Below are 16,080 nucleotides of genomic sequence, written 5' to 3'. Positions count from 1 at the left end.
TAAATCAGGGTCGCGCGCATGGTGCAATTCGTGACAAAAAAATTCTAAATATTCCATTATCGTACTTCGAAGCATGTCAACCGCTGTTTAAAATCAATTTTTATGCAATTTATCTCGTAAAAAAGCGCTAATATTCCGCCCGGAATCTCCTTTTCGGCAAACAGAGGAAAAATCACAAAGACGGGGGCGGCCAGGGCACGCGCCTAAGCCCACAGTCCCTTGATCGGCCACTTGAGAAAGGCGATAATGTGTTTCAGCCTGGGGCTGGGATGACGACATTCAGGTTTTTCCCGGGCTCTGAGCGCCCATGGAAGACGTAGGAAGTGTCACGTTAGAGCAGAGATCCTTTGTAAAAGATAGAGATGGCAAAGAAGTTCAAGAAATGGTCAGACAGGCCACTTCCTGTAAAGGAATCTCTCAGGTTTTGACCTGCCATTTGAGTTCTGTTATACTCACAGACACCATTCAAACAGTTTTAGAAACTTTGGAGTGTTCTCTATCCAAAGCCAATAATTATATGCATATTCTAGTTAGTGGGCAGGAGTAGTAACCAGATTAAATCCATAACAGGATAACAAAGCCATCACCTACAGAGAGATGAACCTGGAGAAGAGTCCCCTAAGCAAGCTGGTCCTGGGGCTCTGCTCACAAACACAAAGAGACCCCACAGAGCCACAGGACAGCAACACAACTAGACCCAACCAAATCATGAGAAAACAAAAGGATAATTACTTGACACATTGGAAATAATTAACAAAAAAACTGAGCAAACTACAATGTTATTTGGCCCTAAACAGAGAGTGCACAGTGGCAGAATACTTGACCACTGTGACTGACCCAAAATTAAGGAAAGCTTTGACTATGTACAGACTCAGTGAGTATAACCTTGCTATTGAGAAAGGTCGCCATAGGCATTGTGCACATAGCAGACAGGCTATGTGCACAATGCCCAAAAAATGAGGTGGAAACTGAGCTGCACTTCCTAACCTCCTGCCAAATGTATGACCATATTAGAGACACATATTTACCTCAGATTACACAGATCCACAAAGAATTCGAAAGCAAACCCAATTTTTTTAAACTCTCATATCTACTGGGTGAAATACCACAGTGTGCCATCACAGCAGCAAGATTTGTGACCTGTTGCCACAAGAAAAGGGTAACCAGTGAAGAACAAACACCATTGTAAATACAACCCATATTTATGTTTATTTATTTTCCCTTTTGTACTTTAACCATTTGCACATCTCTTCAACACTGTATATAGACATAATATGACATTTTAAATGTCTTTATTCTTTTGGAAATTCTGTGATTGTAATGTTTACTGTTTATTTTTATTGTTTATTTCACTTTTGTATATTATCTATTTCACTTGCTTTGGCAATGTTAACATGTGTTTCCCTTGTCAATAAACCGCCTTGAATTGAATTGAATTGAATTGAGAGGTCTCAGCAACTACAGGGCAACAGGCTTTGTGACTGCACAAATGTCAGCCAAGGATATTTGTGAGGGTATGAATGTAGAGGCCGTTCTTCAACAAAAAAGGCTGAGGTCCACAAAGCGGCACTTTTCTTATAAATCATTTGATGAGCCTTTGAGTGATGCCCTGAAGAAGCTGGAGGTGACATTTTTCAATGTCGTTGTTGATGCTGCAACCTCAGCCCTTCAGGAAAGATTTTCCACATTGGAAAATGTGGGAGAGAAGTTTAGAGTGCTGTCAACCTTCCAAAGTCTCTCAAATGAGGACCTGACAGAACAATGTGAGGCCTTTAGTGTGACACTGCACTATAAAGAACACTCTGACTTGGATGGCAGAGAGCTTGCACAGGAACTGAAGAACTTGCCTGACTTACCATCGAAGACCATGACCCTGCTTGAGCTGCTGATATTTATACACGAAAGGGAGCTCTCAGAAATGTATCCAAATTTGTGGACTGCTCTCAGAATTTGTCTTACTCTTCCAGTGACCGTAGCTGAAGCAGAGAGGAGCTTTCAAAGCGGAAGCTCATCAAATCCTACCTGAGGTCCACCATGTCACAGGAATGCCTTAGTGGCCTTGCTGTCATCAGTACTAACAATGCAATTGCTGGTCAGATTTCTTATGATGATGTAATTGATGACTTTACATCAAGGAAGGCAAGAAAGGAAAGGGTTTAGATGGCAGTTGTGTATTTTAGTTTGTGTGTTTCTTGTTTGATGTGCAATAGTGTAATAATCAGGTTCTCTTCTTTATAAGTGTGTTATTCTATTTGTGTATTTGTGTGATATAGGATTTGTGCAATTTAGTTTTATTAGTTTGTTTTTTGTTAGCAATAAGGTAATAGTGTAATAATTTGATTCTCTTTATATACTACAATTATATACTACAATTTGTTTCTATTTGTCTTTGTTACTTCTTTTTGATATTTTTGAGTCTTATTTTTGTAAATATTTTTATATTTCTATTGTTTTAAATGTTATGATTATTTTTTTGTATTGTTCCAAATGTCAGAATAAAAATGACAGTTAGAACCGCCACTGATCCAGGCTACAGTAGTTCTCTGACAAGAGAGCAGAACAGACACTTGTATCCAGGCTACAGTAGTTCTCTGACAAGAGAGCAGAACACACACTTGTATCCAGGCTACAGTAGTTCTCTGACAAGAGAGCAGAACAGACACTTGTATCCAGGCTACAGTAGTTCTCTGACAAGAGAGCAGAACACACACTTGTATCCAGGCTACAGTAGTTCTCTGACAAGAGAGCAGAACACACACTTGTATCCAGGCTACAGTAGTTCTCTGACAAGAGAGCAGAACACACACTTGTATCCAGGCTACAGTAGTTCTCTGACAAGAGAGCAGAACACACACTTGTATCCAGGCTACAGTAGTTCTCTGACAAGAGAGCAGAACACACACTTGTATCCAGGCTACAGTAGTTCTCTGACAAGGGCCCAAACCACCAGGTATCAACATGACACACTTGAATCAATTTGAAAATTTATTTTCATATAAAAAAGACACTCTATGAAAACAGAGGACTACTTTGTACAATCTTATGTATAAAAAACATGAATGTGGGAGGAAAAGGAAGGAGGGACTTTCTTTTGTAACACCAGTGGGACAGCTTTGATGGTTGTATGAGAAGCTAGGTCAACATCTCAAGCATGGTAGGTTGGAGGGTAACCTCTGTAGTCCAAGATCAAAGTTTCTGTTTCTTTCACCTATCAAACTCCCATTTATCTAGAGTTTAGCAAATGTATCATATTCTTGCATCAAACCACACACTCTGAAGATACATTTCAAACACACTGCTTTCAATACCTCATCTGTGCAATTCACTAAATCTTTACAGGATTCACGGTTTTGAAGTTTCATGATTGAAGTTCTCGTTGACAGATTGTATAGTCATAGTCTGAAACTTTTCAAAAGCCCATGACAAACTAACACAACACATCGCTTTAGAATTAGAGAAGTTATCTTCTGTATCAATCAGATGGGTTTTCTGGTAGCCCAGAAAAGATCAGAGGTGATCACCAAGGAAGTGGACACTGATTGATGGAATGAAACAGATTTAGGCACCGTCACATGATCATGGACCAATTTAAACACTAGTGATTCTTGAGGATCTGTAGAAGTTTGTCAATTCAAGAAGTTGCATCCCCACTCTCTCACTTACCTGTCTCTCTAGTGTGGTATTTATCAACCTGGTTCTGGCATTTGGGATTAAGATTAGGATTGAACAAGGATTAGGATGTTCCTCTGTGTAAGAGAACTAAGGTGATTCTACAATCTCATGAGTACCTATCACAAACCTTCCCTTCACAGTTGTATGATGAGTCAGAGATAAGTAGCCATTAGAAAATGATCTGGGATCAGTTTACCCTGCCCACATTTCCAACCCAAACCATTAGGGAGGGGTAATGCAAAACTGACCTTAGATCACCGTCTGGGGCGACTTCATCCTGCTAGAGCTGCATATCAGCTGATTAGCGGTAAAGGTTGGAGAGGCAGGCGCTCTTGTCTTGCCATCTGCGTGTGTATTCCACGCTGTACCATTAGGGATCTTTACACAGATGGTTTGAGGGCAGCCTCGGAAAATGTCAGGACAAATGTCAGGACATTCCCCTGGATAATTACTGTTAGAGCTCACCGCTGCTCTCCATCTCTAGTTCTCTCTCTCTACCTATTTAGCTCTCCCTTACTCTCACTCTATAACTCTTTCTCTCACTGATTTTATATCATTCTCTTTTCTCTCATTGTATTCTGTTCTGTCAATCTCGCTTGTTCTCTTTTTTATCCCTCCTCTCTCTCTTTCTCTCATATACTAGAGACCAGTGAGACTGTATTTAATATCGCACTCTCTCTCTATTTCTCATCCTTCTGTCCACAGCCCTAGTCTAATTGGGAGGTATTGCAAATCTGCTAAGGAGTGTGTAAGGACTAACCCTGGAGATGTGCCATGCAGGAGGTATACCTTTAAAACACCTCATCTCTCCAACCAACTCTCAGTACTTAGTGAAGGGAGTGGAGAGTCAAGAATATAGTGAATTAGTGGAAGGGTGCTATTTACTCTTTGAAAAAAGGGTCCCTAAAAGGTTATTCATCTGTCCCCACAGGAGAACTCTTTTTTGGTTCCAGGTAGAACTCTTTTGGAATCCATGTAGACCCTCTGTAGAAAGAGTTCTACATGGAACCCACAATGATTCTACCTGAAACCAAAAATGGATTTTCAATGGTCCTCCTATGGGGACAGCCGAAGAACCCTTTAGGGTTCTAGATAGCACCTTTTTTCTAATAGTGTAGTATTAAAACATAGTCAGGTGTGGGTGTTTTTTTGTGTCTGATGTTTTACATTTTGAAACCAGTTAACTTTATATAGTCAACTCAAAAGTGATTTGTCTGCGTCACAAATGGCACTCTATTACCTATTTAGTGCACTGCTTTTGACCAGTGCCATATTTTGTGCACTAAATAGGAAACCTCTATCCCATTTTACTCCCTGTATCATCTCTATCTCTTCCTTTGTCTCCCTCGCATCTTTTACTTTGTTCTCTCCTCCGTTTCATTTTAATCTCTCTCTCTCTCTCCTCGAGTTGTGTTTGAGTGAGAGCTGATAGAAAGGACTACACCGTTACATGAAGATTTCATGATCCATGGTGGAGTGAGGAATGCGAGAGTGAGAGAGAGAGAGAGAGAGAGAGAGAGAGAGAGAGAGAGAGAGAGAGAGAGAGAGAGAGAGAGAGAGAGAGAGAGAGAGAGAGATACACAATGAACATGTTTGGGGATATACTTTGATTTCATACCCGTCTACATTTTCCACAAAAGCCCTGTCGGCGTTTCTGACCAAAGTGGAACGTTTGTGTTGAGTTGCTATCCTAACTATCCACCTATTCCTTGTTTTGCTTCCTCTCTTTCATTCACAACAAAGACAACTACGGACAAGCTGAGTAGCAAAAGCACCTCAGGTCCTTGCATCTGAAACTATAGATTACTTTATTTCCCTGTTTTCTTGAGGGGATGAGAGCAGATGCATGGCACAGTGATCGATACAGCACCTAAAGTAGTGGGAGTTAGAAGAATTGAAATACACTTATAACAAGACCTGGGATCCATATGGAGGGAAGGGAAATACTACAGCAACACTTTCAGATAGGCTACACTCTCCTGACAGAAAGACAGCTTTGGTTGGTTATGTCTGTAATTGATTCAAATGTTTCGAGACTTTGAAATACTTTTTTTACTGAACTGGAAAAAGAGCGATGGAAATGTGCGTGAATCTGGATGATACCCTTCGCTCAATTCCCACAGGTGTACCGTTGAGAACATGTTGCCTCAGAAAGCAAGCTCACGTATCACAGATGTGTTATAAATCACTCTTTAAAATTCCGCATGGAAAAGGCAGCACAAGCACGAACGGAAGCTCAAAATAAAAGAGGACTTTCATATAAGAGATAGACAATGAGACAACAACGGAAACTCAGTTGAAGGTTTTTTTGTCACAAATTGTTTTTGTTGCTAAAAAAAATTGAACCAAAGAGAAAGGACAGCATAACTAAAATCTTAACAATACAAAAAGGAAAAAACACGACATTGAAAAAGGATGACGAGAGAAGAGTGTGAAACTTAGCAACAGCAGAGGATGTCACATGTCAATGATCCGTTCTATACCTCCCTACTTGCCCCTCCCCAACCCCTCCAAAAAAAGAGAAGAAAAAACGAGTGCTTGCGTCATCCATTAGAAGGGAAAGAAGGAGAGAAATGAAGAGAGGGAGCCTAAGGGGTTTAACAGTGTGCCAAACATCAGTGAGATTTCTTCTCTATAAAAAGAACAGAATGGTGCAGAAATATTCATTTTTTTTTCAAATCATCAAACAGGTGAAAGAGAATCCTTTTTTCCAGTGAATAAAACCAAGACATTTTTCAGAAAGTTTTTTTCGTTTTTTTGTCCATTTAAAAATTTCTCAGTCCCAGTCTCTTCCAAGCCCCTGTTCTCTCATTTAAAGTCTGTTTGAAAATATAGAAGAGAACAGTTGTCTTTGCTTTGTCCTTGTCCACTGTAGCAGTAAACAAATTATATCATCCTTTAGAGAGCAGATTTTAGGATGTGAAGAGCGGTTTGGAGGAGTGCGGTGTGTCTGTCTATGTATGTACATGTGGCTACCTATTTGTCTACCCTTGAACCTGTATGTGTGTGTGTGTATGTGTTTGTGTGTGTGTGTGTGTGTGTGTACCTGTGTGTGTTTCTCTGATTCTGAACGTACTTGTTTTTGCATTTCTGTCTGTGTGTACATTTGTATTTGTGTGTATATGCGTTATCTGGGTTTCTTTGTGTGTGTGTCTGTATGTGTGTGTGTGTGTGTGTGTGTGTGTGTGTTTCTCTGCCTCATCACACTTCAGTCTGGAAGTCCCCCTCGGACGTGTCAGGTGTGTTGGCAGACGAGGAGTCCCAGGTGGTCTTGTTGTGCAGCTCCATTCTGTCCTTCTGCTCCCCCGGCACAATGGACAGCTCAGGGGTCATGGTCTTGAAGCTGTCCCAGGAGTGCTGGTCGTCTTGGGTCGGGGTCGACTTGTCCTGCACAGGGTCAAATGTCAAACACACACAGGAGACATGGAATGTCACATTTCTTTTTTTTTGCGTACATAATTAAATACAATAAATTCTTATTTTTCATTATTATTTAACAATGGAGCAGGGTGAAGCTTCACCTGGCTAGCTGATCTAAGGTCCGTTTTGAGATTTGCACCCCTTATGGTTAAGGTTAGGATCTGTAGAGGTTAAGCTGATCCTAGATCTGTTGCCCCATGCCAATTATCTAAGGTCAGTTTTTATGGTAAAGCTGATCCTATGTGCCCCCAGGTTAAATCTACCCATGAGACCAGCTGTTTATAAACTCATGGGGATACTTCAGAATAATCAAATCCTAAACCAACCCTTCAGACCTTCATATTGTGTGTTATTATGTATGTGTTTGTGTCTGTTGATTCTTCATAGAAACATTGACTCTTCAGAGAAACATTGACACATTGATTCTTCATAGAAGCATTGACACATTGATTCTTCAGAGAAACATTGAAACATTGATTCTTTAAAGAAACATTGACACATTGATTCTTCAGAGAAACATTGACACATTGATTCTTTAAAGAAACATTGACACATTGATTCTTCAGAGAAACATTGACACATTGATTCTTCAGAGAAACATTGACACATTGATTCTTTAAAGAAACATTGACACATTGATTCTTCATAGAAACATTGATACATTGATTCTTCAGAGACATGTTGATGGTTTATCATAGCAAAACCCCTCATTTGTGTTGCTAGGTATGGCAACTTCTGAATTGAAAGGCATGTTGCATACTGGTATAAAACCAGCTCATGTAAATTAATCAACGTAGATAATAAACCTTACTAAAGAAAATTCACCTGACTACACCACATAAATGCTAACATCTCACAAACTGAATACAGATACTGTGCTAGCATAAGTTCACCGTTAGCATCATGATCTCGATCTTATTTTTTTATTAGGTCAAAGCTACCTGCTGTCTCCCTGACTAACATCTCCATCTCCCAGGTGGATTCATCTGTCCTGGCTCTCACTGGACTCATCCTGCAGGCTCTGTGATCGCTGCATACTGTCTGCCAGTGGGCCTTTCATGTACAGTTGAAGTCGGAAGTTTACATACACCTTAGCCAAATACATTTAAACTCAGTTTTTTCACAATTCCTGACATTTAATCCTAGTAAAAATTGCCTGTCTTAGGTCAGTTAGGATCACAACCTTATTTTAAGAATGTGAAATGTCAGAATAATAGTAGAGAGAATGATTTATTTCAGCTTTTATTTCTTTCATCTCATCACATTCCCAGTGGATCAGAAGTTTACATTCACTCAATTAGTATTTGATAGCATTGCCTTTAAGGTGTAACTGAGTCAGGTTTGTAGGCCTCCTTGCTCGCAAACGCTTTTTCAGTTCTGCCCACAAATTTCCTATGGGATTGAGGTCAGAGCTTTGTGATGGCCACTCCAATACCTTGACTTTGTTGTTCTTGTTAAGCCATTTTGCCACAACTTTGGAAGACCCATTTGCGACCAAGCTTTAACTTCCTGACTGATGTCTTGAGATGTTGCTTCAATATATCCACACAATTTTCCCTCCTCATGAAGCCATCTATTTTGTGAAGTGCACCAGCCCCTCCTGCAGCAAAGCACAACATGATGCTGCTACCCCCGTGCTTCACGTTGGGATGGTGTTCTTCGGCTTGCATGCCTCCCCGTTTTTTCCTCTAATCATTACATACTTTTTTTATGGCGGTTTTGGAACAGTGGCTTCTTCCTTGCTGAGCGGCCTTTCTGATTATGTCGATATAGGACTCGATTTACTGTGGATATAGACTCTTTTGTACCTGTTTCCTCCAGCATCTTCACAATGTCCTTTGCTGTTGTTCTGGGATTGATTTTCACTTTTCTCACCAAAGTGGGTTCATCTCTAGGAGACAGAACGCGTCTCCTTCCTGAACGGTATGACAGCTGCATGGTCCCATGGTGTTTTTACTTGTGTACTATTGTTTGTACAGATGAACATGGTACCTTCAGGCGTTTGGAAATTGCTCCCAAAGATGAACCAGACTTGTAGTCTACAACTTTTTTTCTGAGGTCTTGGCTGATTTCCCATGATGTCAAGCAAAGAGGCACTGAGTTTGAAAGTAGGCCTTGAAATACATCCACAGGTACACCTCCAATTGACTCAAATTATGTAAATTAGCCTATCAGATGCTTCTAAAGCCATTACATAATTTTCTGGAATTTTCCAAGCTGTTTAAAAGCACAGTCAACTTAGTGTATGTAAACTTCTGACCCACTGGAATTGTGATACAGTGAATTATAAGTGAAATAATCTGTCTGTAAACAATTTGTCATGCACAAAGTAGACTTGCCAAAACTATAGTTTGTTAACAAGAAATTTGTGGAGTGGTTGAAAAATGAGTTTTAATGACTCCAACCTAAGTGTATGTAAACTTCCGACTTCAACTGTATGTAAAATACATGTTGAAATTCATGTTATGGGATTAACTAAGACTAAAGCGGAAGAACATTATGCATCAGAAAAGGTCCATCATTGAAATCAGGGATCTTTATCGTGCACAGATAACAACTTAACAGACACAAGGGTTGTAGCCATGAGACATAGCGTTATGTGATGACAGTGACTGGCCCAGAAATACACACAAGCGCCGTTATTAATGTTAAGCTTGGAATTGCCATGAACAGAATGAAGCATTTCATGCTATAATGTTTCATGCTGGGTGAAACCATAGAAATATTATATATATATATTATATATATATTATCTTCTATAATCTAGAATGATTCCATTTCTATGTGTGCAAAAATGGCCTAATGGGTTTACCTGGAATAACTCTCTGGAAAAGCTGCTAGGTGTTCAGGCCTTAGTTCAAGCCCTGCAGTGACACATCTGATTTGAATATTCAACTAATTATGGTTCAACCTCTGGGCCATAACTAGCTGAATCAGGTGTGTTGCTGCAGGGCTGAATCAAAACCGTGCACACTCAGAAAGCCAGTAGCTATGTTGGACGAGAGTCATAGAATCCTGGGGTGAACCATTTGGAAGTGATGCTTATTACTTAAATCACACAGAACTCTGTAGCATAGATATTAGAGGGAAGGAAGATAACACCCTCTAGGTGATTTCCTCATCGAGTCGCTTGGATGGCTTTAACCAACGACTGTAATGTTGGCTCATTCTGGATCCCACCACCACAGTGATCAACCCATATCACAAGGGATAGTCTTGCTTCTATACCATCTCTGATGTAATATGTTGTTATTTCACTGCCAACAACCACCTGAGGTGGCCATTTTGAAAAGCACCTACCACCTCTAAATGGATTCACTGGCAGGCACTTCCTACTACCCCCTCTGATGAAAATGTGATGTGTGTATATCTGGGTGTATATTTGAGTAAATTCGAACAAAATCGATGGCACTGTCACACCCCGTGTGCCCTTGCTGTGTGTGTGTGTGTGTGTGTGTGTGTGTGTGTGTGTGTGTGTGTTTGGATTTTGGAGAGTGAATATTATTGGCTAATATAAGCAGAGAGTCATGCTGTTCGTTAACACGATCCCGCTGTCCCCTATCTCTCTGTCCAGTTCCTTCTCCTCTCGCTATCTCCATTTTGTCTTTCCCATCTACCACTCTCACTAAAATACTAACTACATCTGTCTCTCTGTGTCACAGAAAACACATACACAACCTCACACAACCTCACACAACCTCACACACACACACACACACACACACACACACACACACACACACACACACACACACACACACACACACACACACACAGTGTGTTTTTCCTCAGTGGTCCACACAGCCTGTTGTGACTACACTGACCACCAGGAGGCGATATGAGCCTGAATATAATTCTCCCTGCGTTGTCTCGGGCTGACAGTTGGCAGAATGAATGCAAAAAGCATAATCTGGGAGGGAATTTGAATGCTAAACGCCAGCGAAGCAACATTTTGTAATGCAGAAATGTGGGTAATGCTGCTGTCAAGCATAACTTTATCCCTGGGAGGCTACGCTAACTCAGTTGTGCTTCTCTCCTCTCATCTACCTCTCTCTCTGCCTCCCTCAGTCCACCTCTCTCTCTCTCCTCTCCTCTCCCTCCATCTACCTCTCTCTCTGCCTCCCTCAGTCCACCTCTCTCTCCTCTCCTCTCCCTCCATCTACCTCTCTCTCTGCCTCCCTCAGTCCCCCCCTCTCTCCTCTCCTCTCTCTCCATCTACCTCTCTCTCTGCCTCCCTCAGTCCACCTCTCGCTCCTTCCCTCTCCCCATCCCTCTTTCCTCTGCCTGCCACTTCTCTTCTACTTACACTCGAAGAGTTCTTTTCACCTCCGGCAGACGAAATGCTCCATCGCTTTTCCCTCTGTTGCGATAAGATGGGAGGGGGAGAAAAAGAGGAGGAAGGAGAAGAGAGAAAGAGAGAGAGAGTGAGAAGAGAGGGGAATCACAGTCACTGACAGCTCTGCCCTGAAACAACAACAACAATATTGTACTTCCACCTCCACGGGCAAGCGGTGTGTTGTGCCCTTCCACTTGACATATTCCCCCTTTTTCCTCTCCTTTTCATACTCCTCCTCTCCCGTTCTCTTGTGGCACATTACACAAAAAGAGAAACACCCCCACTCACACACTGCACAGTGAAACTCCACAGACACACACTGCACTGTGAAACGTCACAGGCACACACTGCACAGTGAAACGCCACAGACACACACTGCACAGTGAAACGCCACAGACACACACTGCACAGTGAAACACCACAGACACACACTGCACAGTGAAATGCCACAGACACACACTGCACAGTGAAACGCCACAGACACACACTGCACAGTGAAATGCCACAGACACACACTGCACAGTGAAATGCCACAGATACACACTGCACAGTGAAACTCCACAGACACACACTGCACAGTGAAATGACACAGATACACACTGCACAGTGAAACTCCACAGACACACACTGCACAGTGAAACTCCACAGACACACACTGCACAGTGAAACTCCACAGACACACACTGCACAGTGAAATGCCACAGATACACACTGCACAGTGAAACTCCACAGACACACACTGCACGGTGAAACGCCACAGACACACACTGCACAGTGAAACTCCACAGACACACACTGCACGGTGCAACTCCACAGACACACACTGCACGGTGAAACGTCACAGACACACACTGCACGGTGAAACGCCACAGACACACACTGCACGGTGAAACGCCACAGACACACACTGCACAGTGAAACTCCACAGATACACACTGCACAGTGAAACTCCACAGACACACACTGCACGGTGAAACGCCACAGACACACACTGCACAGTGAAACGCCACAGACACACACTGCACAGTGAAATGCCACAGATACACACTGCAGGGTGACACTCCACAGACACACACTGCACGGTGAAACTCCACAGACACACACTGCACGGTGAAACGCCACAGACACACACTGCACGGTGAAACTCCACAGACACACACTGCACAGTGAAACGTCACAGGCACACACTGCACAGTGAAATGTCACAGGCACACTGCACAGTGAAACGCCACAGACACACACTGCACAGTAAAACGTCACAGGCACACTGCACAGTGAAACGCCACAGACACACACTGCACAGTGAAACGTCACAGGCACACACTGCACAGTGAAACGCCACAGGCACACTGCACAGTGAAACGCCACAGACCCACACTGCACAGTGAAACGTCACAGGCACACTGCACAGTGAAATGCCACAGACACACACTGCACAGTGAAACGCCACAGACACACACTGCACAGTGAAATGACACAGATACACACTGCACAGTGAAACTCCACAGACACACACTGCACTGTGAAACGTCACAGGCACACACTGCACAGTGAAACGCCACAGACACACACTGCACAGTGAAACGCCACAGACACACACTGCACAGTGAAACACCACAGACACACACTGCACAGTGAAATGCCACAGACACACACTGCACAGTGAAACGCCACAGACACACACTGCACAGTGAAATGCCACAGACACACACTGCACAGTGAAATGCCACAGATACACACTGCACAGTGAAACTCCACAGACACACACTGCACAGTGAAATGACACAGATACACACTGCACAGTGAAACTCCACAGACACACACTGCACAGTGAAACTCCACAGACACACACTGCACAGTGAAATGACACAGATACACACTGCACAGTGAAACTCCACAGACACACAATGCACAGTGAAATGCCACAGATACACACTGCACAGTGAAACTCCACAGACACACACTGCACGGTGAAACGCCACAGACACACACTGCACAGTGAAACTCCACAGACACACACTGCACGGTGAAACTCCACAGACACACACTGCACGGTGAAACGCCACAGACACACACTGCACGGTGAAACTCCACAGACACACACTGCACAGTGAAACGTCACAGGCACACACTGCACAGTGAAATGTCACAGGCACACTGCACAGTGAAACGCCACAGACACACACTGCACAGTGAAACGTCACAGGCACTCTGCACAGTGAAACGCCACAGACACACACTGCACAGTGAAACGTCACAGGCACACACTGCACAGTGAAACGCCACAGGCACACTGCACAGTGAAACGCCACAGACCCACACTGCACAGTGAAACGTCACAGGCACACTGCACAGTGAAATGCCACAGACACACACTGCACAGTGAAACGCCACAGACACACACTGCACAGTGAAACACCACAGACACACACTGCACAGTGAAATGCCACAGACACACACTGCACAGTGAAACGCCACAGACACACACTGCACAGTGAAATGCCACAGACACACACTGCACAGTGAAATGCCACAGACACACACTGCACAGTGAAACGCCACAGACACACACTGCACAGTGAAACACCACAGACACACACTGCACAGTGAAATGCCACAGACACACACTGCACAGTGAAACGCCACAGACACACACTGCACAGTGAAATGCCACAGACACACACTGCACAGTGAAATGCCACAGATACACACTGCACAGTGAAACTCCACAGACACACACTGCACAGTGAAATGACACAGATACACACTGCACAGTGAAACTCCACAGACACACACTGCACAGTGAAATGCCACAGATACACACTGCACAGTGAAACTCCACAGACACACACTGCACGGTGAAACGCCACAGACACACACTGCACAGTGAAACTCCACAGACACACACTGCACGGTGCAACTCCACAGACACACACTGCACGGTGAAACGTCACAGACACACACTGCACGGTGAAACGCCACAGACACACACTGCACGGTGAAACGCCACAGACACACACTGCACAGTGAAACGCCACAGACACACACTGCACAGTGAAATGCCACAGATACACACTGCACGGTGAAACTCCACAGACACACACTGCACGGTGAAACTCCACAGACACACACTGCACGGTGAAACGCCACAGACACACACTGCACGGTGAAACTCCACAGACACACACTGCACAGTGAAACGTCACAGGCACACACTGCACAGTGAAATGTCACAGGCACACTGCACAGTGAAACGCCACAGACACACACTGCACAGTGAAACGTCACAGGCACACTGCACAGTGAAACGCCACAGACACACACTGCACAGTGAAACGTCACAGGCACACACTGCACAGTGAAACGCCACAGGCACACTGCACAGTGAAACGCCACAGACCCACACTGCACAGTGAAACGTCACAGGCACACTGCACAGTGAAATGCCACAGACACACACTGCACGGTGAAATGCCACAGACACACACTGCACAGTGAAACACCACAGACACACACTGCACAGTGAAACGCCACAGACACACACTGCACAGTGAAACGCCACAGACACACACTGCACAGTGAAACGCCACAGACACACACTGCACGTGAAACGCCACAGACACACACTGCACAGTGAAACGCCACAGGCACACACTGCACAGTGAAACGCCACAGGCACACACTGCACAGTGAAATGCCACAGACACACACTGCACAGTGAAACGCCACAGACACACACTGCAGGAAACAGACAAACAGTTGTAAATACGTAAAGGCTATAGCTATCCTAATCTAACCATGAGAATGAAGAAGGTCAGGACAGTCCTGGTCACTGGCAATGGAGAGAAACAGAATGGTCAAGGGGAGGAGAGGGATGACATGCACTGCATCAGAGAGGAATGAAGTTGCCCCTGGACACTGATCTAAGGTCAGTTTTATATTTCCTCCCTAATGGTTAAGCTTATGATTTTAGGAGGGTAAGATTATCCTAGATCTGTGCAACTTCTGCATCCCCATCCTCTCCACACTGTGCTCCAATCTGGCAACCCTCCATACATCCAGACCCTCAACCTGGCGACCGAGCTGGCGAAGTGGTGGAAAGCTTGGTGGTGCTGATTTTCTGTGTTTCACCTCAGACCTTAAACACACAGACCTTCTCCTCTTCTCCCTCTTTATCACTGCCCTTCGCCCTCTCCCTCGTTCTCTGTTCATTCTCTATCATTTGTCTTCTCCTCTTCCTCTTGTTCTATCATCCCTCACTCTTTCTCACGGGGTATTTTCCTGAATGCCCCTGTTCTTCCCGCGTTTAATCCATACTCCCCTATCTCTCTCTCACTATCTCTCTCTTGTCCTCAACTCTATCTCTTTCTGGGATCCTGCCTCTATACCCAACTGATCTAACATGAAGAAACAAGTGAGGAAGAGAGGAAAATGACGTCAGGGAAACCGACAGCATCCCCACCACCACCACCACCGTCATCCAAGCAGGAAGTGACACCACAGCGACATCACACGTCAAAGTTCACAAAGAGAAGAAAATATACAAAGGAAGCGGTCAGAGACCTCACTACAAGCATTACACCAGTACATATGTTCAGGTGGAAAAGAGACAGAGGAATCAGTGCAGAAAAAGATACACAGTCCTACACACA

At 43.8% G+C, this 16,080-nt stretch overlaps 1 protein-coding gene across 10 annotated transcripts in view; it reads right to left on the bottom strand.

The window, feature by feature from the left end:
• Positions 1-2,972: 2,972 nt before the first annotated feature.
• LOC106588837 (adhesion G protein-coupled receptor B2) overlaps positions 2,973-16,080 on the bottom strand; it is a 512,228-nt gene continuing 499,120 nt past the window's right edge. For 9 of the 10 annotated variants that reach the window (XM_045709861.1, XM_045709852.1, XM_045709856.1 and 6 more), the window contains 2 exons: positions 11,399-11,452; positions 2,973-7,059 (listed from right to left, as the gene is read on the bottom strand). In XM_045709861.1, the coding sequence (XP_045565817.1) occupies positions 11,415-11,452 (38 nt within the window). In that variant the 3' untranslated portion in view covers positions 2,973-7,059; positions 11,399-11,414. The remainder of the gene's footprint in view (positions 7,060-11,398; positions 11,453-16,080) is intronic. The other variant, XM_045709858.1, reaches the window with a different exon arrangement.

This window comes from Salmo salar, chromosome ssa27 (assembly GCF_905237065.1).
Source record: "Salmo salar chromosome ssa27, Ssal_v3.1, whole genome shotgun sequence".
NCBI classification, from domain to species: Eukaryota; Metazoa; Chordata; class Actinopteri; order Salmoniformes; family Salmonidae; genus Salmo; species Salmo salar.
The sequence above is the reverse complement of the archived record's forward strand: the minus strand, read 5'-3'. Positions and strand labels throughout refer to the sequence as shown.